The 22,455-nt window shown below is 42.0% G+C and overlaps 1 protein-coding gene across 4 annotated transcripts in view; it reads right to left on the reverse strand.

The window, feature by feature from the left end:
- Positions 1 to 22,455, reverse strand: part of Hex-A (Hexokinase A) — a 33,694-nt gene that overhangs the window by 7,746 nt on the left and 3,493 nt on the right. The window contains exon 1 of one of the 4 annotated variants that reach the window (XM_089590209.1): positions 19,420 to 19,737. The exons of 2 other annotated variants lie outside the window; for them this stretch is intronic. In XM_089590209.1, the coding sequence (XP_089446335.1) occupies positions 19,420 to 19,467 (48 nt within the window). In that variant the 5' untranslated portion in view covers positions 19,468 to 19,737. Of the gene's footprint in view, positions 1 to 5,451; positions 5,655 to 19,419; positions 19,738 to 22,455 lie in introns of those variants that run through there. One more of the 4 variants, XM_089590208.1, reaches the window with a different exon arrangement.

Below are 22,455 nucleotides of genomic sequence, written 5' to 3' on the forward strand. Positions count from 1 at the left end.
GTGTATTGGCGTTAATTCCAAGTGATTTTCAAGGATGTTTACCTATACGTGCTTTTTCTACAGGTGCGTCTTTTTTACTTTTTATAAAGTATAAAATGTCTAAGCCTGTATAAAAGTCAACGATTTATTCCTAGATATTTTAATTAATGCTGTAGCATCGTAAACACCCGGAAACCTGTTGGTTGATTTTATGACGATTTTAGTTACAAGTAGGGGCTTTTTTTCCCTCATTCCAATTATTTCCATATAATATATAGAATATGGGTATGTAATTTAACGCGCAATGGTTTCGTATCGGTTTAGATTTCCTAGTGTTAAACAGCCAGACCACGAGTCTACAATTGTATGAATACATAAATCGATCGACTCGTCGAGCAGGACGATTTTTTTTTTGTACTCAAAAGAGAAAGGAAGGCGCGAATAAAAGAGGTAAAAGATCGGCGGTTCGCAGAGGCCAACGGCATTCTTACATTGATCATTTTTTTTTTTTTTTTTTTTCGTACGAAAACTTCCAGTGGTCGTAAGTGCACCGGTTGTCATGCGGTCGTTGGTTCGCTCGAGATATAACGTAAATATTTATGCATCTTTCGTATCTCTGAAAATACTCGTTTCGAAAACTAGAATTGTCCTTTAGTTTTTGTTTTACAAATTTACCTACACACGTGTAAAAATGTCTTTGTGCAAAAGGCTAAATAACTGTGGTGCAATTTTTAACAATATTTCATCATCCATGACCTCGTTAATGAAAAAAAAAAAAAAAAAAAAAAAAAAAAAAAAAAAAAAATCCTTTACCAAAAATATCTGAAAGTATCGTACCAAACGATCCGATTCGCTATACGATTATTAAAACTTTTTCAGCCAAGACGTACTTCTCCCTAGCGTGTCGTATAACGCGTGTATCGATTCACTCGTGCCATGAAATATAGGCACGAGCGATGACGTCACGAGCCGACACACCCACGAGCCGACCAATGCTGATCTCGATGCTCGCAGTAGGGCGGCATGAATGGGGCTGCTCCTGTAGGCGCGTGCGTGCTTGCAAGCTCTGTAACCATCGCGTACGGAGTTGGCCGAAAGAGATAAAGTGTATAAAAAACACCTCACACGTGAATGGACGTGTGCCCTATAGTTATCGGCTGCGACGATTCTTTTTGCAGTTCAAATGTTAATTTTTCCATATCATCCGAGCCAACGTCGTAAGCTCGATAAAAACTTCGTTTTTGACAAGGGGATCAAGTAATGGGAGTTTGTCGAGTCGAAAAGTCGCCATGGCCTTGGTTGTATCTAGGTACTCGCCACTTACTACAGATCAAAAATCCAGTCTCAGCTCTTACATCGACATGACAAAAAGCAATGATAAAAGTACATAAAATCGCGTCTCGTGCTTACGCCAACAAACGCGAGAGAGGTTCAACAAACGTCGGGAAGGTCTTCCTCCGTAGTGGCCGAGGGACTGTAAAAATCCAGGTGATTCAGCGCGAGGAATGCCAGAACAGTATAATAATATATAGTACAAGGTAACTCACGTATATATGTTCTGGATCTGCGTTGTAATTATTGCGCCCGACAATAATTTGTTGGACTTAGAGAGCGTGCTATATACACTTCGGTCTCGCTTTACGTGCATCCGACCGAGTTTTCCTTTCTCCGAAAGCTCATTGCTTTAAATAATATTTACAGCCCGGAAAATCGGCTCGAGTGATTTTTCTATCGAGTGATTCGGGCTTTTGTTTTTCTTTCGGATGATGAAATATGAATCTCGAAAAGATATCGGTAAAAATCGTCAAGGTCTTCTCACGCAAAAGGTTCAGGACCCGGATGCAATTATTCGCGAGCCCATCGAAGGAATGTTTAAAGAAAAAAAAAAAAAAAATAAATTCTGGTTTTCGATTATCGTTAAACACGGCGCGTGTAAATATAGCACGCCAGTGTATACCTGAGAGTGTGTTTCATCAGAGTAATATTATCGTAACGTCGCAGTAAACGACGAGCGCATAGCTTTGGAACAAAAATGTATCAAACTAACGACTCTACGGATAACAAATTAATGCTCGTTGTTCGCCCCCCCCTCGAACTATATGCGTGCCAGAGCTATATATCTCAAGCGTTTGTATACAAATAATAAACATGTATAGATATACCTCAACGAAGCGCGATAGCGAGACCGGTTTTTTTTTTAGGGTATAATTATAATACATTCAATGTCAAAACTCGAACGATTGTGAGTGGATGATAATGCGTATGGCTTGCGTGTACATAATATATGCGCACTAATTTTACGATCGAAATCGGTATTATTAGCATGAGTCAGTGAACTTGGAAACGTGTAACGCACGAAGCTCCGAGCTCTCTTGATGCCCAAAGTTGTTTTCACCTTCGATTTTTACACGACTACGCTCGTAAGTAGTCATTTGCTCGACACTCCCGCCTGTAACACTATAATTATTACAGGCGCCAGAGGATAATGAATCCCACGAAATTACGGAAAAAGTCCCCGCCTCGGGTGTACGGAGGCGATTTATATATCATTGTAGGCATATGTTCCGAGAACCACACGACCAATTATTACTATCGTTGCTGCACCAATTTCGTGGAGTAGTCGACTAATCGAGCGAGTGATATCGTCGTTTCACGTAAAAACCAAGTTATTCCAAAACTGACGGAAATATTTTTTTATCGGACGCGGAGTTACGCAATCCATTTTAAAAGGAGTTTTTCGCGAATGCCAAACCGATAACAGGGGCACATCAGAGCCTTACCGAAGTGTATTATTATATGTAGCCGGCCGCTATCGATTTCCCGTTTACCACGTGGCCCTTGTACATATATATATACGCGATACTCTCCGTTCCTTTTTTTGTATACCTATACGTATAATGTGTGTACATATAACGCGCGAAGAGTGGCGCGAGCGCGAGACCCGCCAATGTCAGAGCGCGCCGAGACTCTATACACATATATTATATGCTTACCTACCTTGCCTTCTCTTCCGCGTTTCCGTCTCCCTTTCTACGTTATTACGACGCGGTGCTGTCGATTTGCGTCTTGACCCGATTTGGGGTTTTTTTTTTGCCCCCTATAAGATTCGATTTGGTTTAATTAAATTGAATCGTAGGGGAAGAAAATCAGAGAGTTACTTTTTCGCTTCGAAAGTATATACGTACACTACAAAAGGTGACCTTTGATGCCTAGCGCGGATCGCGAGGTACGTATATTACAACGGTGCCACGAATTTGGGGCTTGAGCTTTACGTGAAGTGTGAAATATTTATGGCCAATTGAACAGTGAACCAATAACATATCGATGGTATTTGCTCATACGTAAAATTTGAGCAATTGACTGGAAAACGAAGCTATTGCTTTAACATTTTCACGAAAATGAAAAAAACAAAAAACAAAAAACGTTTGACAGCTAACGCGTGCTCAATAACATGAGCGTGTGTCGATGATATTTGTAAAAACCAACGATTTTTTCACTTCCAAACTTCCGCACTGGAAGAGTACGTAACTATATAACCCGAGCCAAGATAGTGTTCATTTAAAGAAAAAGAGTATCACATAGGTAAGCATCTAACGATCCGAGGAGAGCCCCGCTCGAGTCTCTATGTAAGTATAAGGTCAAGGTTCGTTGGTCGACGCGTCGAATCGTTGTAGGATATATTATAAAGCGCCGAAGCTTTTCCCTCCGTGACGTCAGAGAAGTTTGCTTTAGCTCCCGCATCGATCGAGCTTTCACACTGTGTACCCATGTAACATGTGACTCGAAAAAGCAAACGCGCCTTTATATATATATATATATATTTCTGGGTGGGGGGGGGAAGCTCGTTCACGCACGCGGAAGCTTTAAATATAAATATCGCGTGACACGGCGCCGTACAGCTGACGATGGGATTTTTTTTTTTTTTTTTGATGATGCCGATTACGGCGTATTTAGATTTTGAACAAACTTTTGGTTACCCTCCAAGCGACGATAAACAATATCACTCGAAAGCGAAACTCTTTTTTTTTTTCTTCCTTTTTTTAGCCCTGTATGCACTACACGCTAATCATTTTGATGTCTCTTACGTGCCGTAATTCAATTTGACGGCGCAAATGCACGTTACACACCGCACACGTGGCGGATGATGACGTTACATAAAATAGTGTGTGTGCGTTCATCGCAGGGATTCACTCGGACAAAATCATCGATTCAATCTTTGTTTATCCAATATTTTACCATTTCTTTTTTTTTTTTCATGATGCAATCCAATGGATGTTTTACCACGGAATGAAGGAAAAAAAAAACTCCCTCGCCATCCTCCACCGACCGATTCATTTTGGCGATTGTTGGGGAACGTTAAAGCATACCCGCGCGTGGACGTCTTCGTTAAAAGTTAAAATCGATTTTAGTTCGCGAAAAAAAAAAACCAACCATACAAAGCTCTGCTCTGCTCGATATGCAAAGATCGACTGCCTGTATTATTTAAACTCCCGGGAAAACGCGCATTGCAGCACGAGAAAGAGATACTGGGACGGGTAAAGAAAAAGTCACGTGTCCAACACGCGAGAGCTATACACACGCTGCGTCAAAATTTTCCACAGGGGTGTAAGTGTAGATGATTTCGCGAGGGAGGACGATATCCATCGCTTTGTTGTTGTTTTTTTTTTTTTTTTGCCCGTTATTGTACTTATTTATTGGCCCGAGGTAAACAGAGACGTCGCGTATATATACACACATTATCGACACACGTCCCTTTCGCAAGTCGAAGCTCACCGGGAGCTTTTCAACGCGCGCGCCAAACGAGCACCGTCTACCTTACCGACCCCACCAAACAATTGTATTTTAATGCAAGAGAGTAAGTAGCCGCTTCTTAATCGCATCATGTGATTTCCCGATGGAAACCAAGTTCGATCGTTCGATCGTTCTTTTTACTTTTTTTTTTCCCCTCCCTCTCTTGAGGAAAAAAACAAAACGCGGCACACCATGCGTGCACACGCCCCGGTCTGTCTTACCGACTCTCTTGGCTCCGCTCTCTTCGTACACGTATACATATGTGTATATATACGACACGTACAGATGCTTGAAAGAAACTTGCACATTTCGCGTACACGCGCTCGCAGCCGCGTGTAGTAATCGAACAGTCATGTATATATGTATATATAAACATAGGTATATATATTTGTAAACACGGTGCCGGGGAGCCATTACATCAGTTGTTATATTATACGGTGGCCGCTCTCTTTTTATCCCGGAGTTTGCGATAACAACTGTAACGCAACTGTAACGAGCGACGGCAAAAAAAAAAAAAGCTCGAGCTCCGATAACCATGTTACACTGTATATATATAATGAAATAGAAAGCTGTACGCGTATAATAATGAAAAAAAAACAACAAAAGCAACAACCCTCCTCCCCGTTAATTTTTGACGATTGTTGGATCAACCCCCGTTTGTTTTTTTTTTTTCCCGCTCACCTCGGGTTTGACCAGCTCGTCCGGGGTGAGCTTCTGTGTCATCTTCATCTTCCTTTCCTTGCGCGGCGAGGCAGCCAAGGATGATCCCTCGACCCGCTCTCTGCCCCTCGCTCGCTCGATCTCCAGCGTGTGTCCTTGAACGGACCTCCGTCCCCTCCCCCGAGCCCCCGGAAACTTGTCCTCTTTTCTTTTTCGACAATACTCTCTCCTCCTCCTACTCCTCCTCTGTACCCCGATGTGCACTCTTCACTTGTCTGTTTTTTTTTTTTTTTTTTTTTTTTCCGTCCTTTTACTTTTCCAATCCTCGATCGAACGACGCGTCGAGACACACAAGCACCAACTTCGCGGCAAATTTCATACAATGTAGGGGGTGGGGGGGGTGAAGAAAGGAAAAGCTATCCCTTTAATTTTCGACTATTCACGTATATTGTTTTAAAAGGGCTGCACGAAGGGGTATCCGCAACGTGCGAGTACTTAAAGATATATGTATATGAATACAAAAATATTCGACACAACACGCGACTAGTCTCCGGCTCGCGGGCACGACGTCTGCGCGGCTCGCGTGCTCGTCGGGCCAGTTTTATATCGCCCGACTACACGTACAATACGACTATACGACTACTCTAGTAGCCACTACCATATCCCCCAACACACATACACACAAGTATACACTAGACGCGAATGAGCGGTGGTAGTTGTATATACGCTCCAAAGGAGGGAGGGAACACCGTTGTATTTTCCATCATCGGGTTTGTGTGTGTGTGCGAGCGCACGCGCGTGGCGCTAGAGAGAGTTGGGTCAAATAAAGAGGGGGTTGCTCGCCAAACGACGGAAGGGAGAATATTATATATATATACGTTCGAGGGGCTCGTCGGTGGGGCGGTTCAGGGGAGGAAGAATTTTTCGCAAGGGCGGCCACGCGGGGGGTTGATTGCAGCGGGTTTTCACTACTAATGCCGTTATTTTGCGCTCCCAACCCTTTCCCTTACAACAATTATCGTCTTTGTACTTATACACCGTTACATTGTTTGTTTGTTTGTTTGTTACTACTACTAAGACGAGTGAATTTTTTTTTTTTTTTTTTTTTTTTTTTTTTTTTCTTCTTCTGTCGATGACGCTACATGTTTTGTGCCCAAAGTGCTGGAATGCGATGATAACTCGACAATTAGGATAGCACGTAAACACGTAAATATATAATATATATACGCGCCCGAATAGCATCAAACTTTCATTGACCAAATTATTCACCGGTGATTCGAGGCATGTCGGTTGCAGAAACCAAGTGGGAGGGGATCGAGGATAAACGATAAGGAACCGGATGGAAGCGCGTGGAGAGTAAAAGAGACGGTGAGGATGATGAGGCGCACCGGATGAAAAAATGAGAGCAAAAAAAAAGATACATCGTAGCAAGTCGGGAGGGGGTGGGGGGTGAGCATATTAATCCGATTACCCCATTATATTATAGCCGGCAATTATGGGAATGTGCATCACAGACGCGTGTGAATGGGCATGGGAAAAAGTGAGGGTCCAGTTCCGAGAGGAAATATATATATATATATATATGAAAGATCTTGCTTGTTTTATTTTATTTAACGTAAGCGTGGGTGTGTATACCTGTAGAGATGAGAAAAAAACTGAATGAACGAGTTTCAAGGCGAAGAAGAAACGAGGAAAGAAATTTGAGTCGCGGCACACATTGTATAAGAGCGCGCCGTTGTGTGCATATTATGTGTTGTACACGGATGAATCCACAAAAGGACATGCAAGAAGAGGGAGTTTCTTGGAAAACTGATGCGAAGGAGACCCGTATACATATATATATATATATATATATATATGCCCTCGAAAGAGAGCCAAAAGGAATGAGAAATGTGTATACCTAAGTAAAGTTATTTCGGTAAACGTTTCTTTCCTCGCCGTATGGCGGCGCATTATGATAATTCGGAAAACGTATGGGAGAAAAGTCCTGATGTGCGCGCGTTGCACAAGCGGTAGCGAAATTACAATAATTACGAAGCTGCTCTTGCGACAGGAGATTGAGATACAATTTTTTTTTTCTTTTTCTTTTTTTTTTTTTTTTCGTTGTGCTTCTGCGTCATTTACTTCCAGTACGCTACGTATCGTATGTTATATACGCGGTACACGGAGATTAATCGACGTTTTTTTAATTTTTATTTGTTTGATTTATGCTTGCCAACGACGCACTACTTTAGTGTTTACCAAAGTGTCAGCTGATGCGCGATGCATCTCTCACCACTGTCTTTCTCATTTTTTTTTTTTAGCGAAAAATCACGCGAGGTCGTACACACATATGTACAAAAGGTTACGCAACGGTTGTCGTGTACGTGTGCGCGCGCGGGTAAGAGACGCGCACACGAATGATAAGAATTAACGAGCTTTTTGATTTTTAAACTTTTGAACATTTTTCGTTTTCTGTTTCGTTTTTTTTTTTTTTTTTTTTTTTTTTTTCACAAGCATACATACTACGTGCACACACACACACACAAAGATGTAAATCGCGCGCGTGTCGACCCAAGCTTTGCGTATATCACGGCAAATACCAAATATAAGTTTGTATACACATAAATTAATCGAGTCGAGGTAACTGCCGAGGATTACGAATTCTTTTCTTATTTTAACTCCCGCCTCGCTAGCGAGGCTGATAAGGGACATGTATACGTTTACGATGCCACGGTACTTATTTGGATGGAAATTTATGGACTACGACGCTTCGACGCGCGCGTTTGGTGAAAAATCAAGCTGTTTGCCATACGCGCCGCGAACGAGACTCGTAAATCGCATCGATTTCACCGGCTTAGCCCCTCGATCATCCACGTGGGTCAAACCTGCAAGTTAATCCAAAAAGCGCGAAAAAGCTCACTCCAGCGCCACGTGGGGAAAAAAAAAAAAATAAATAAAAAAAAAAGGAACCCATATACGCGCGTAATATATATTTAAAGAAAAAGTTACCCAAGCCAAATCGACCGGTCAGCCCTCACCGCGTGGGCGGTTATATATAGAGAGATACACATATATAATATACACAACGTATGGACCCGCACTCACATGCACCGCAGCTGTATTTTATCGGTGGACGCGCCTGCGCGCCCCGTCGACGAACGGAGGAGAGGCAGTTCTGGAGGCTCGACCGTCCCCTCCACTACTCGTGGCTTGTCCCTCCCGCGCTCAATCTCAAGGACAAAAAGAGGTCGTTGCGAAACCAATGGCGCGGCACGGGGTGGGAGGGGGGGGGTTGTACCGTCGCCGCGGTGGCGGGAAACCCACGGCTCCCGTTGCGCCAGCCAGCAACCCTCGTACATACCAAGCTCTCTCGAGGAAGCACGATGACCTTTCTGAAGGTCACACGAGCTTTTCCCTGTCTCCGTTCCTTGTAGCTTGGGGGTAGTTTTTTTCGTTCACCCACGAGGGATTGTACTTTTTTTTTTTTCGAAAATCTTGATAACCGCCTATACCACCCCGTAATTGGGTGTACTTGAGCTTTTTCTGTGATTTAACTCGCGTAGGAGGTGAAAGTGACGTAATCCCTGGAGCCGAGAAAAGTTGACGGGTGCGAGAGATGTATATTTCTAATTTTTTTTTTTTTTTTTTTTTTTCTTATTTATGCATCGCGCGCAATAAACTTCGTATACACAATGTGATTTTACTTTCTAAAATGTGACCGAAAAAGGAAGTGTCAGCCAAGACCCGTGCCGCTTTCGAGGCGGCCCGACCGCGCACGCCGGTTGCGTCATTCCCACCGAATACAAACACCAGATACATATTCATCCGCTCGATCGAAAGTATACATCAATATTAATAAAGTACCTTTATCCTTCTTTATTTCGCGAAATGATGAATTAAAAAAATTAAAGGTCAATGCAATCGAGGGGTTGGTGTTAAATGTTAAAAAGTCCGCACATTTCGATCGTTGTACCCCCATATTTTACGCGCATCTTCGTAGTATAACATTGTTTGTCGGCCAAGTGATATCGGGTGAAAAATGCATACTTTCCGAGAAATCGTCGTAAGTAACGCAAAACTCGGAATATGGATAAACAAATGCGACTGACGCATCGCTTTTTTTCTTATCAAAGCGATGCATGCAAGTACATGTTTGTTCAAATGGTTGGTGTTTTTCATTGTAATTGTAAATATATATATATATTCGTTTTACTCGTTACACACACATAGAGGTAAGTATGTTTACCGAAAACGACGACTTTTATTCAAGAGCAAAAAATGTGAAGCGCCACGACTATACGTATTAACGATTTCACTGTTAACGATATCCAGTGGATATAATGAGTGTATATCATATACGTGACGAGAAAAAATTAAAAAAACTGTCACGTATCTGCGAGTCCATTGCGTCACGCGAAAGGTACATGCGCGCGGGTAAATCTCATCTTGCGGTTCGTGTACTTAGGTAAGTAGGTACCCAGTGAGAGCAGAATAGTGGTTAAAACCTCATGCCCCTTCTTTGATTTTTTTTTTTTTTTTTTTTTTTTTTTTGCTCCCTCTTCCGTGTACAATAGACACGCATTTATACATCATGATGTATACCTACGAGACTCTTGCGGCGATGGATGGGCTGATGCAACGGCAACGCCAATGTTATATGTATTATATGTTACACAGATGCGAAGGCTGCGCGCGAGCGTTGGTGTGTATACGCGACGGGTGTGCCTTTGTATGGGACGACGCGATTGGCCGACTCCCAGGGGCTCGAATCGGTCGATCCCCCTTCCTACGAGGCTCGGCTGCTGACGTCACGCCAGGGGATATTCTGTCCGCGTGCAGGTACACGATATACTTATTACCTGCGCCGTGCTACTTTTTCTCTCTTTACACCGCCACCAGGTGTATCGGTGTATACTTATACCGTGTAGTCAGGCAGAGAGAGAGAGAGAAGAGTTCCTTTTTTCTCGACGTTTCCTCGTGCCTGTTGATGTGCTGGAATGTGCGTTGGCCGCCCACGTAAGGGGAGAGTTTTATGATTTACGAGCGGTACAAGATTTTTGGGGGGAGGCAGAGGTTTTTCACTAATTTTACTTATAGGTGCACGACTTTGGGATCCGTACACGGCAAATTTTATTTTCAACCGTTTCGCTTTTTCCCTTTTTTTTTTCTGCACATTATAGCTTATTACAATATTTTTCATCCGAGTCTCCAAAGTGACCAGAGCAGTGTATCTCCAACTGCACGTAAGTGTAAATGAAACAAGTGACGGAGTGCGTTATTTTTACTTCGCCAAAATAAATGTGTCAAACTATTTTTTTTTCTTCCAAAATGACGCGTTGAACGAGACGAGTGACGACAAAAATCTGTGCTTGATCATACATGGGCTTGTAAGAGGATAATGAATTTTCCTCTGGTGTTACGTCAAAGTCGCATCGTGTTGCAAAATACCATGTATTACTTGGTAGATCAAATTGGTGTACGAATATAATGATTACACGCGAGTTATAATTTAATTTGTATCATCATCATGATGATGATGACGCGAGGGAATAATTTTTCCTCCACGAGAGTACCTCGTATCTCCCGATCGAGACGAAACCGATCCCATATCATTATAATGAGCCAGAGCAAAAAATCAGATCGGGATTCCTCTGCCAAAGTTATTATGTCCACGAAAGACATTTAAAAAAAAAAAAACTCATGATTGCACACCGGAAAAGTACAATTTAAACAAGAAAAAAAAAAAAAAAAAAAAAAAAACTGCCAAACGAGGAAACTCTTGCGAGCTCGAGAAAAAATATTTTCCCTCCCAACAGCTGGCCGATAAGAGCGTCAATCCAAACACTCGTATCGCGTACCCAAAAACAAAACCGTCCAACAAAATCGAGAGTTCAAAAGTAAATAAAAAAAACCATCCGCGTCATTCGGATATACGCGTCTCTCGATTACCGATCCCCGTTAATTGTCCAACGAGCGGTACGCGTAGCCAAAACTTTGTCACCATACGCCTCCACGTAATAGCTTTCTCCGCATTTACGACGATGACACATGCGATTTTTGTCTCGTGGTAACAAGAATCGCTCAAAGTTAAGGCGCCGACGCTTAGATAAAGCCTGTACCCGATCGAGAGTCTCGATAAATCAAAGTGATGATAATCTACTGACGCGATTGCATCGAATGATGCAACTCTTTGATCACCACCGGTCGATCTTCTTCTCCTACTGGCACTTGGAAAAGTACACCGCGCGCTCAAATGAGTGCCATAGATCTTTCAATGATAAATATGCGCGTGTATGCCATTCAAGTGCGCATAGATTACTCCGAGTTCCAAAAAAAGGTTGAAGGAAAAAAAAAATGGCACTTTTTGAGACGCAAAACTTTTTTTTTCAAAATATCATCTCAGTCGTTATTTCACGCTTAAAAGCGTGGGTGTACATTACAAACTCAGAATCGACGACCTTCCGAGTCCGCTGTAAACCACGGGATAAGAGTCATCGACCTGACCATTTTTTTTTGTTTTTTTGTACTTTTCACCAACGTAGTTTTCTCCGTATCATCGTACGCAGTATCCACGGGGGCTTGACGCGCGTATACGAAAGCCGATAACGTCGTCGCGAGCTGATAATTGCAGAAACGAGACGGGCCCCCTATTTCTCGGTATATTCCTTCCAACCGCGCGTCACCGCGCACCAACAATAATCACAATGAACAAACAATAGGAGTCACCGTCGGCATCACCTTTTTTTTTTTTTATCTCTCGTACATGTGTATACACTTGATACCGTCCATAGGAATATATGTTTTCGCGTTCAAGTTTTTTTTTGTCGCACACGTGCGAGCGCATAAAAATATTTCGATAAAACATTGTTCAACGAGATAACGCCCATACGCCAAGTGTCGACCCTATCTCTGGAGAGGATTTTTCTCTCGAGTCATGCCAGGTGTATCGCTCGAGAGTGAAAATTACCGTCTTCACCGAAATGATTTGGGTGCGACATTTGCAAAGAGACGTTTGTTTCCTCGAGTTTGCATCACGTGTGCCATCTTAGTTGTATATCCGACGCAACGCGCAAAATCGCATAGGTACAGCCAATTAGATGCAAGTTGCATCAGCATACACCCCCACCAACCGTTGTTCAACCAAGTAAATAATCCGCGTGTGCAGTGTCCAAAGGCACAAATCGAAGTCCCGGCGTTTTGCTCGCGAAACCGATCGATCGGCTTCCCCGCATCGCCTATATACGTCACATTGTACATACATAATGCATATACAACTCGGGCGGAGAGAGGCCAAATATATACCTACTCCTATATACATATACGGAGCTTATACAAACCGGTTTGCCATGTGCATGCTCTCGGACGCTACAGCCGCGCCCTTTTTTTTCTCTCTCTCTCGACTCCTGTTACACTTCTCTCGGGATGATCGTCAGCTGCTGCTCAGCGTCCGCCTCCGCGGTTCTACACCAAATTTCGTGACCTGGGTACAATCGTGCTGTTATACGCGTTGGGCTGATTCCAGAAAAGAATGGATGACGAAATACTCGGGTGCTATTTCTCGCGCTCGTCGAGTTGGGCGATAAATATCATACATATGTCCCACGTAATACACAGGGCATTGCGAATTATTGATCAACCGCGCGAGTCGTCGCAAAGGGTACGGAGATTCCAAATAAGAAATCGATTCCTGTACACTTACATCCAGAGGAGGGAAAAAAAAAAAAAAGAAAAGCGGGGGCTGCCGACGTGACGAAGCTCACGTGCCGGCGCGCGATCATCCGTACCGATATACATACTTACACACCATTAATAGCACAAGGCTCGGCTGGAACATGTTGTATATATAGGCGCACGTGAGAGATGTCCCCCCAACGTCGGACCAGTTTCTTCTTCTTCTTTTCGTATACGCACGTGCCTAAGTGACGGTTAATTACCGAAAGAGCCAATGGCGTTGAATTTGTCTTTTTTTTTTTTTTTGCTCCCCTGTGCCATATATGTATAGGTGTACCCGCAATCCCACGCGATTTCGCTGTACATATAGCTACCGTCGGTCTTGCGTCATTGGCTTATCTTTTGGTCCAGGGAGCGGTGCCGATGATGACAATGGCTCTTTTTTGGTCTTCCGAGGGAAACACCTGTTGTGCGCATGTTACCGATTCGAGGTCAAGGGTTTGCATTTCGATCAGATCAGCCAGTCGGTGAGATTGAAAATGATTTTTGATATACGTATAAGCTCTTTGCTTGTCGAAAAAGTGCCGATTTGTTCGATTTGTATCTTCCAAACTACTCGATTCATGGGGAACTCGAAATTTTGGAGAAACGCCATCCATACAACACCGACGCGCACTCAAGTGAAAAAATAGATATTCTCTGCCAGATGCCACTCATAACGCGCTGTAAAAAAAATTTAGAAAGTTTCTTCTTCTTCCCGCCAAGCCTCGTGACTTTCAACTTTGATCCGCAAACTGTCTGTATATGTGCAACAAGATCACCGTTATGCGGATAAAAACGTTCCTTGCTCTTATCGCCCTTCGCCATTCACAAACGCCTCGGTCGATCGAGTGTACGCGCATAAAGGCCATATCTCCGTACTCTTGACACAAATCCAATTTCCAAACGTACAAATAAGTACCCGCGCTTTGCACCGACTCGATGAGCTATCGAATTTCCGATGAACCAACAGAGCGTATACTCATTTGGTTCAAGTATAAATTTCTTCTTCTTCTTCGTCTCGTTTTCCGATTATATATACTCATCATGCGTTTTCATCTAATGTGACAAGCTACTCCGTTCGCAATCGATACAGCCTGTTACTCGAGGTATGTACAGCGATAACTGCCGTCTGACGCATCGTGCAGTGGGAAGCCCCTCTCGCGTCGATCACAGAGCTCGGGATTTCCCTGATGGGTGCAATAAATGTGCACAGACTCTGTACACACGTCACTTCCTCACCATGTGTACATTTGCAACGAATACGTACTGTTTTTACAACGCATCTTGATTTTGACCATCACCATGTGTTGTTTTTGAGAAATTCGGTGCCACCACCTCTGGCTCTGCAAGGTGTTACTAATCAATTAACGTCTTCAGAGGCACATCGTTTACGATCAACGCTTTTTTTTTTTTTTTTTTTTTTTTTTTTGTACACAATACAATAAATAGCTTCTGCTCGTGCTCGTACCGCGTGACAATGGACTATTCACCAGACGTTCGATCAAATAACTGTATCAGGAACAATCGCCGCTATGGATTCTCGGTAGCCAGGATTAATGAAAAAAAAAAAAAAAAAAAACCGTTGTAGTTGTCAAAACATACGAGCTACAAGCTATGCAAGGCACGCGTGTACACAAATGGTAATAATTGTCGAAAATCATTACTCGAGTCGATTTAAACGCATATTTTATATACCCACTCACACGGAAGAGAAAAAAGGGATAATTACCTAAGTACAGATCGACGATAAAATATAAACTGCGGTGTTCGTTGGAAGTGCAAGAATTACGCGTACATAGGGTGAAACAGTTAAGCTGTTTATTGTTTTTTTTTTATTTTTTCCACCGATCGATCGTTTAACATTACCAATAACCGCGGAAGTGTTTGCAAAAAGGGATATTTGTTTCCCTGCGGTGTAGTACATACGTGTACACATTATATTAGGCCGTGGTCGGGAATATCGGCTTACGTATGATATTATGTCCTACACTCCGAAGATTCGCCGTCTATTTATATATATCGTATAAACTTCTCTAGAGCTTCATTACAATCGTATATGTGTATGGGTACATCGAAAGATGACATCTCGAATGACGAGGTGAAGCATCTCTTTTTCCGCGCTTCTCTGTGTATAAGCAGAGAGAGCTTGTATAGACATGTAATATATGTCTCTTGAATATTTTTTTTTTCTTCCTATTGCCAGGTATAGAGAGAAATCGGTTTCTCGATCGGTGCGGATATTTTTGCGGTAAGATAATGAAGGTTGGCGCCAACGAGGCGCAGAGAGCTCCCACGGGATTTACGGTGGGGGAAAAATCGAATCGATGCCCCTATGGTGGGTATTTCGCCTGCATACGAAATAAGCGACCTCCGCTCTCACGTCTCTTTCACTTTTGCTCCGTGCAGTTTTTGGGCGTATACAAACCCGCTCGCTGTCGATGCTGTTGGGGAATGATGTCGGGGGAGCTGTGGGTCATGGTGGAATGTGGCTTTCTTCCGAAGGCTCGTCCCGATGAGTTACGACACTCCTAATGGCCATGTGCCGGGGGACCTCGCTGCTGTTTGCCTCCCAAGCGTCAATTGTGACGAGCCCATGTATTTGTCAACAAACAGCCACTACGACTATGGATTTGTGATTTTGTACAGTGCAATGGTTAATGTTAGAAATCTCTCTCTTTTTTTTTTTTTTTTTTCTTTTTTTGATGCATCATTGTGCTCGGGAACATTTTACAAAATCGAGTGGAACTTGCTGGGCAGACTGATATTGTGTTTCTTAGTATCGAAATTTAGTAATTTCCTCGATCGTTTGTACATTTTTCTACACAAGCAGTTCAGCCTCACAAAAGACACATGGATAAAAATGCAATCTATAGCATTTCTGTGTCATCCCCTTGGTTTGATGTTAATCACGCGTTTCTTGGAATCTCAATCAATTGCCTCTTTTTTCGACAGAGTTTTGATCAGTCGTTCCTTTTTTTTTTTCGGAAGAAAGCTGCTACGCGTTTAATCATCCCTGAAATATTCAAGTTATTGAAACGACGCGATATTTTCCGGCAACTCGTTGGAAAACAATGCTCGTATCGCCGTGCATCGGTGAGGTCATACGTTATTTCAAACGATCGTCGGTGCGCATCATTTTCTCATTCACGTCAAAACTAAACGGCACACGCTCGTGAGATATGCGAAAAAATTGCCACTAATTTTGAAAATCCGGTGTCGTGCACGAGATAAGCGCACCCACGAAAAACGGAAGCTACGATTGCATAAGGGAGGACAACAATCGAAAATGAGATATCGCGCGGTTGGTCTATGATGTGTTTTTTTTTTTTTTTTTTTTTTTTTTCTCCCTCGTCACTCTGTATACACTTACACGCAAGTTTCGAAATCAAAATCTCGACGCTCGCGTGTCAAGATACACGATTCATTCAAGTAGATTAGATTCTTCCAACACCTTCTCTAATCTCCTTTTTTTTTATCCGTGTGTGTTTCAGATTCGTTGTGTAATACTAGGAAAAAGAGGGGGAGGTTTGAAAAAAAAGACTTGTATCGTTAAAAGTCAAAAGATTCAAAAACCAAGCGAACCCACTTTTCCCACTGAGGCACAATTTTCTCTCTCTCTCTCTTTTTCGGGTCATGTACACGTGTATTCGATCGAGCCCGAGAAAGAGAGGAAATTTTTTAAATGGCACCGCCGCCGACGCCTGGCTTTGTGGGCGTGTCGCGGACTTGAATACACATGAGCGCGAAGCCAGTCGAGGAATTTCGTATTTACATACCGGTTTTGTAAATTCTCTGACGGAGATAAATGGCGGTTTTTTTTCTTCTTCCTCTCCCCCCCACCTTCTGCACTCGGGTTTGATGCAACGCGTGATGACAGCGTCCGGTTTGCACGGTTTTTCAGCACAATCAATGGGATTGTGCGTATTTTTTAAAAATTAATACCATCACGTGCGTCGAAGGGCACGACTCGTTGTACAAAGACACCTGTTGGACTTCTCTACCCGTAGATTTTGAATTTCACGAGCCCGGAAACATGTCCGAAATATGTCGATACCATTCAAATGACTGAATAGGTCGTTCTGTTGAGCAACCCGTGAGATCCGTGGGCGATAAATAATAATAATAATAATAAAAAATAAAAAATAAAATAGCACTCCAGCAGAGACATGTAGTATCGAGTTGTGAAAGAAGGTGGTGTGTTGTGCTTTTATTTCAGTTGAACATACGTTCCTTATGAAATTCCCTCTAGTAATATCGTTGTTTCATCTGTAGAAAAAAAAAAAAAAAAAAAAAAAAAAAATATTCGAGATATGGTATATAAATAGCTGGTCTCAAAATCAATAGGCGATTCCAAGTGGCGATAACGTGTGTCTGATCTGTAACGTGGGATCAATCGTTTGACTGATATATACGAGTAGAAAAAAAAATACTCAGTTACCGTACGTAGTTTTTAAAACCTTTGAAAAATTTTTCATGTGCATATGATGTACTGATTGATATAAAATTGGATGATTATCTGTACCCTCACTCTTTAATGATGCATCAATTGTACTTTGTGGCATTTATTTTTGGATGACTTTTCAATAAACGCGTACGGTTAATAATCAATCATTTAAAAACGACAAAAAACGCATGAGCCTAATCACATTTATCTAAAAAAGGAAAATAAAAAAAATAAAAAAAAGAAGAAGAAGCGAAGAATAGTTAATCACGCAGTGCTGATTGGAAAAAGTAATTTTTGTCTATCGTATCAAACACGTGCAGGTGCGCGAGAGCATAACGACTGCCGCACGTGTCCTGATCAGCCGACGCATTCCCATATGTTGACATTTTTTTTTTTTTCGTCTTTCGCTATCTCGATTCTGCCTTTTATCTCTTTACCGGTGCAGATACGACAGTTCATTGGCGTTACATCCGTTATTACAACGCTAAATTGGGATAATTTTTTTCTTTTGACTTTACGAAATATTTTACTGTACTAATAAACTAACACGAAAATTACGGTACACCTTTTTTCGTAACGTTTCGAGTAAAACTTAATTTATCGAAAATAAATTTAAATGACGTAAAAACAGTCTGAAAAATCATCTAAGTAAATTATTTTAACAGTAGGGTAAACCCTTCAATTTTTTGTCCTGCTGCATTATGATAACCTTGCCTTTCGATTTCCTCGATGAAACCACCTTACACGTTCAAAAATAACAAAGGTAAGTTTCACGCATACTTTCACACTCACTCGAGTCGCCGAAAATTGCGTTCGTCTCACATATCACACGGAGTTTTAAAAGCTCTTTTTATTACAATTCATCGTTTAAAATTTTAAATTCGACACCGCTTGATCCGCTCGCATTGTTCATTCTTTGCCACGATGTTTTCAACGTACATCGGTACAACGAAAAATTGCCTGATGGGTCTGATAATAACGCGGACTTGAAGTAAAACTTTTCAAAATTGCAACTGCGTGTGAATAATATTATTATCAGTAATTCACGTTTTTTTGATGGTTTAAAAAGCAAAAGTGTTTCTAGGTTCTATTGTATACGTAAAAATAAAAAATATCCTATTATTAATAATAATACTATTATCGTTTTAGTTATTATTAAAACGCTTTGTTGATAAACAAGAAGAACATTTAGACATACATATACCGCTGTAAATATTTTCTCTCATTACTTGTAAACTTTAAACATTAACGAAAAAAGAAAGAAAGAAATAATAAGTACAAATAATAATAATAATAAAAAAAATAATAGTAATACAAGTAGGTATAAGAAAAACTTTGAATTGTGATAAATATGCACAAGCACCAGCGATAAATACACACGCAGCTGTTTCAAGATATAAGTATTACCATAAACACGCACGAGGGACATTACAAATATTTCAATGCTTTCGATAACGGATTCGCGGCTATGTCAACATCAACAAGACTGTGATAAATTCAGAAAAATTCGCCAAAAATTTTACTACACTGATTTCGGCTAATCGGTCACCTTAGCTGTGTGGATGATTGAAAAAAAAAAAAAAAAAAAAAAAAAACAAAAACAAAAACGCCTTATTTCAAAAACCCGATTGATAATCAAACGCGTATCGTGAAGGATGTTGTGTAATTTCACAGCCAAAAATATAGTGTACATGACTCTTCCCGTCTCCTCTCCGCCGCGCGTTCATTCAATGTTTATATTTAGACACCCAACGCGAGCTCGTCGAAATTTTCCAATTTAAAAAACCTTTATGCAAAACCCTTGAGATCGAACAATCACTCGATCACATTGAAAAACCGAGATAACTTACGCAGTCGTCCGGCGTAGGCCTGCTAAGGTCGCTGATGACAGTCGGCATTTTCCAGCTCCCGAAACGAGAAAAAGACAGAAAAATCCCTCGAAATCACTGGTCCCCGCTGCAGTAGAACTGTACGTATCCAACCGATCGGTTGAAAATCGGCGAAAATCGGCGCGCGCGACTACAACGAGTACACGAGTACAAGTAAATCCGGAGCCGCAGAGTCGGCGATTTAAGTAAAGAGACACGGCAGACTGCAATGTACGAGGTTCCGATGCTTGTACACACGCAGGTGGTGTCGCCTTGACGAGCGATCGGAGGCGTCTGGCGTGTCCGGCCACGGATATTATATCGGCTCTTTCTCCGCAGAGTGCGTGTGTGCCGGGTGGGTCGTCGGAGCGCGCCAATCGGTACTCCACGCACACAGATGTACGTGTTAATGCGTCCGCTCATACGTGTGTGTGTGCGCAAGACGTTTTGGAGCGCGTTCGAAGAATCGGGTGGGGGACACGGAGAGAGAGAAAACTCGATCGCGGTGAAATGCCGCCTACGTCTGTGACGGCCGTGTGTATAATGCGTATATATATATGTATCAGCGTGTTCTAAATCGCGTGTCTGCGTTCGCGTTTAATCATCAGGTATGGGTGGCGAAAAGAGACAAAATCGGTTGGCTTTTAATCCCGTGCCGATCGGCGTAAGCGAGTGCAACCGATCTTTTGAACTTTTTCTTTCTTCCTCGTTTGCTGCTCAAGGCTCCGTTCACCTTCGACCGTCGTCTCTGTCTCTTTCTCTGCGTTGCCGATTTTCGATACGCTGGCGCCGGGAACGCCGATTTTTTTTTTCTTTTTATCCCCTTCGGCGTTCGAGAGATCCTTTCATTTTTTCTACGCACGGATGGCTGATGAAATTTCATCCATTCTTAACATAATACGCCACCCCCCCCACCAATCGTAGTGCAATCAGATTCAAGTGCTGCCCTGACCCTTCGCACGGCGCATGTTTTTCTCGCTGCTTTTCTTTTTTTGTTTTTCCATCGTCAACCGATACCGAGCGCTCCATTTTTCTTTATCATCATCCCGCGCACGATAACCTCGTCTCTTTATGTTTGCTGCAACTTCCAACCAGGGACAAGAAGAAGAAGAGGAAGAAGAAGAAAAAAAAGTGACTGTTAAGAGCCGCGCGATTGCGGATTAATCTTTACGAGCGTTTTTCACAAAAGTGCCAAAGGTTGTGCGCTCTTTCGAAGCGATTGCCGTGTTGACGTACGCCAACGCTTCGCGCGTAAGATTGTTAAGGGGATTTTTGCCACTCGGGGATTGATGGTTGTAAACTCTTTGATGGCGGTACAATAAAGTGACTGGTGCACTTGTCAATTCGAACAAAAAAAAAACAAAAAAAAAAAAAAAACAAAAAAAAACAACTGTACACATGTAGGAATCCATCCGAAAACTCTGGTGTACCGACACGCGCTGCCGGAAGCAAAAAAATCGTCTTGATTGCGTAACCCCTCGCGTCCAGTGTTTACGTATGAAAAATTGTTCGCTGTGACGTTTCAATCGGCACACGACTCTATAAACCTCGAGCCGCTTATGTAATTTTATCGCTCGGCCCTCGTGGGTGTGCTTCTCGTACGATTCGAGCTATCGAGCCGAGAAAGAGAGAGAGAGAGGGAGGGAGCAGCTCCCGTTTCGAAAGGCCCCGAATTTTATATCTTCTCCCTTGAAGCTCAGGAACGCCGGTGATAACGCGAGTGACAAATAACCCGAGAGCGAAAATGAAGAAGAAGAAAAAAAGAACCCCCCTCACCCCCCCCCACCGATTATAACGTGTACGGCTCTCGCTTATACGCTTTTTCTCTCTCGCTGGGGTACTTGTAAACTCCATCGCGATCAGATGGCGGTGCGTGTACGCGAGGGAGGTGGTACCGAAAAATTTCCATGGCTTTTGGGTCAACGACTCGGTTACATTGGGTTCTCCTTCTCGTGCAGGCTAGACTTTCCGGTGCGCGAGCTAAACGAGACCGAAGCACTTTGAGGCATTGATTAAATGGCTCGGGTGTGGGAAGTTTGACCGCGGAGGGGGGGTCCATATTGGGATGTTGTGATTGCCGGGGGGTGATTTGAAAGCTGTGCAAATTGGAGGAAACATTAATTTGTAGGGAAAAAAATAAAGTTTGTTTTAGTATAGAAAACGGTGGCAAATGGTATCCGTCTTACGAGCAAAGGCTCAGTGTCTCAAGGGCATGGATAATTTATTTTTTTTTTTTTATTATAATTTTTTTCTAAAAGTTTAATGCAATAAAAAAAATTTTTTTTTTCCCCGAGTTCCATCTACATTTTTAGCATCAATAATAATGCGATGTAAATGCGAAAGAAAAAAAAAAAGAATTCGAGTAATTGATCATTTGATTTCAAGCACTTAACAAAATGAACAACAATAGTTATTTGAATTGTATATATTGCACTTGGAAAAAAAATTTCTTTTTTTTTTTTTTTTTTATATACTGTATTGTGAGTAAAAAAATTTTTTTTATCAAAAAAAAAAAAAATGCATTTCAAACAGGAAAAACAATTTTCATAAAGTAATTGTGCCCAAGTCTGCTGATGGACTAGTTGCTTTAGCGTCTTTGGAGATAATTGAAATCAATGGGATGATCAAGTTTCGAGATGTTACTTGCAAATTGTGAGTAAGTGAAGAAACTATCCCAGCCACTAGTAAATGATTCCCAGATCACTGATTGATCAAGTTCAGTTTACTCATATTTGTAGTGGTCTGTCCATACTTAAAATCCCAAAATCTTGCCGAATATGGATGACTTTGATTCGCCGAGGAAAATTAAAATTAAAATTAAAAAAGGAAGTGGCGTCAACACGTGAAACCACGATTTTATCCACACAGCTCCGAAACACGAGCATATTATTACCTCCACTCGATACCCACCAATCGTATTTTCCGAAAAAAAAAATTCTCTCCATATGCAATAAAGACACGCGTCGTTATTAAGCCCCTAATTGTTTTACACCGCGATTAAATCTTATCTCTCCCGTT

The sequence above is a fragment of the Copidosoma floridanum genome, unplaced genomic scaffold (assembly GCF_036245765.1).
Source record: "Copidosoma floridanum isolate Cflo_tuat_1 unplaced genomic scaffold, Cflo_Japanese_pri ptg000012l, whole genome shotgun sequence".
Classification (NCBI taxonomy): Eukaryota; Metazoa; Arthropoda; class Insecta; order Hymenoptera; family Encyrtidae; genus Copidosoma; species Copidosoma floridanum.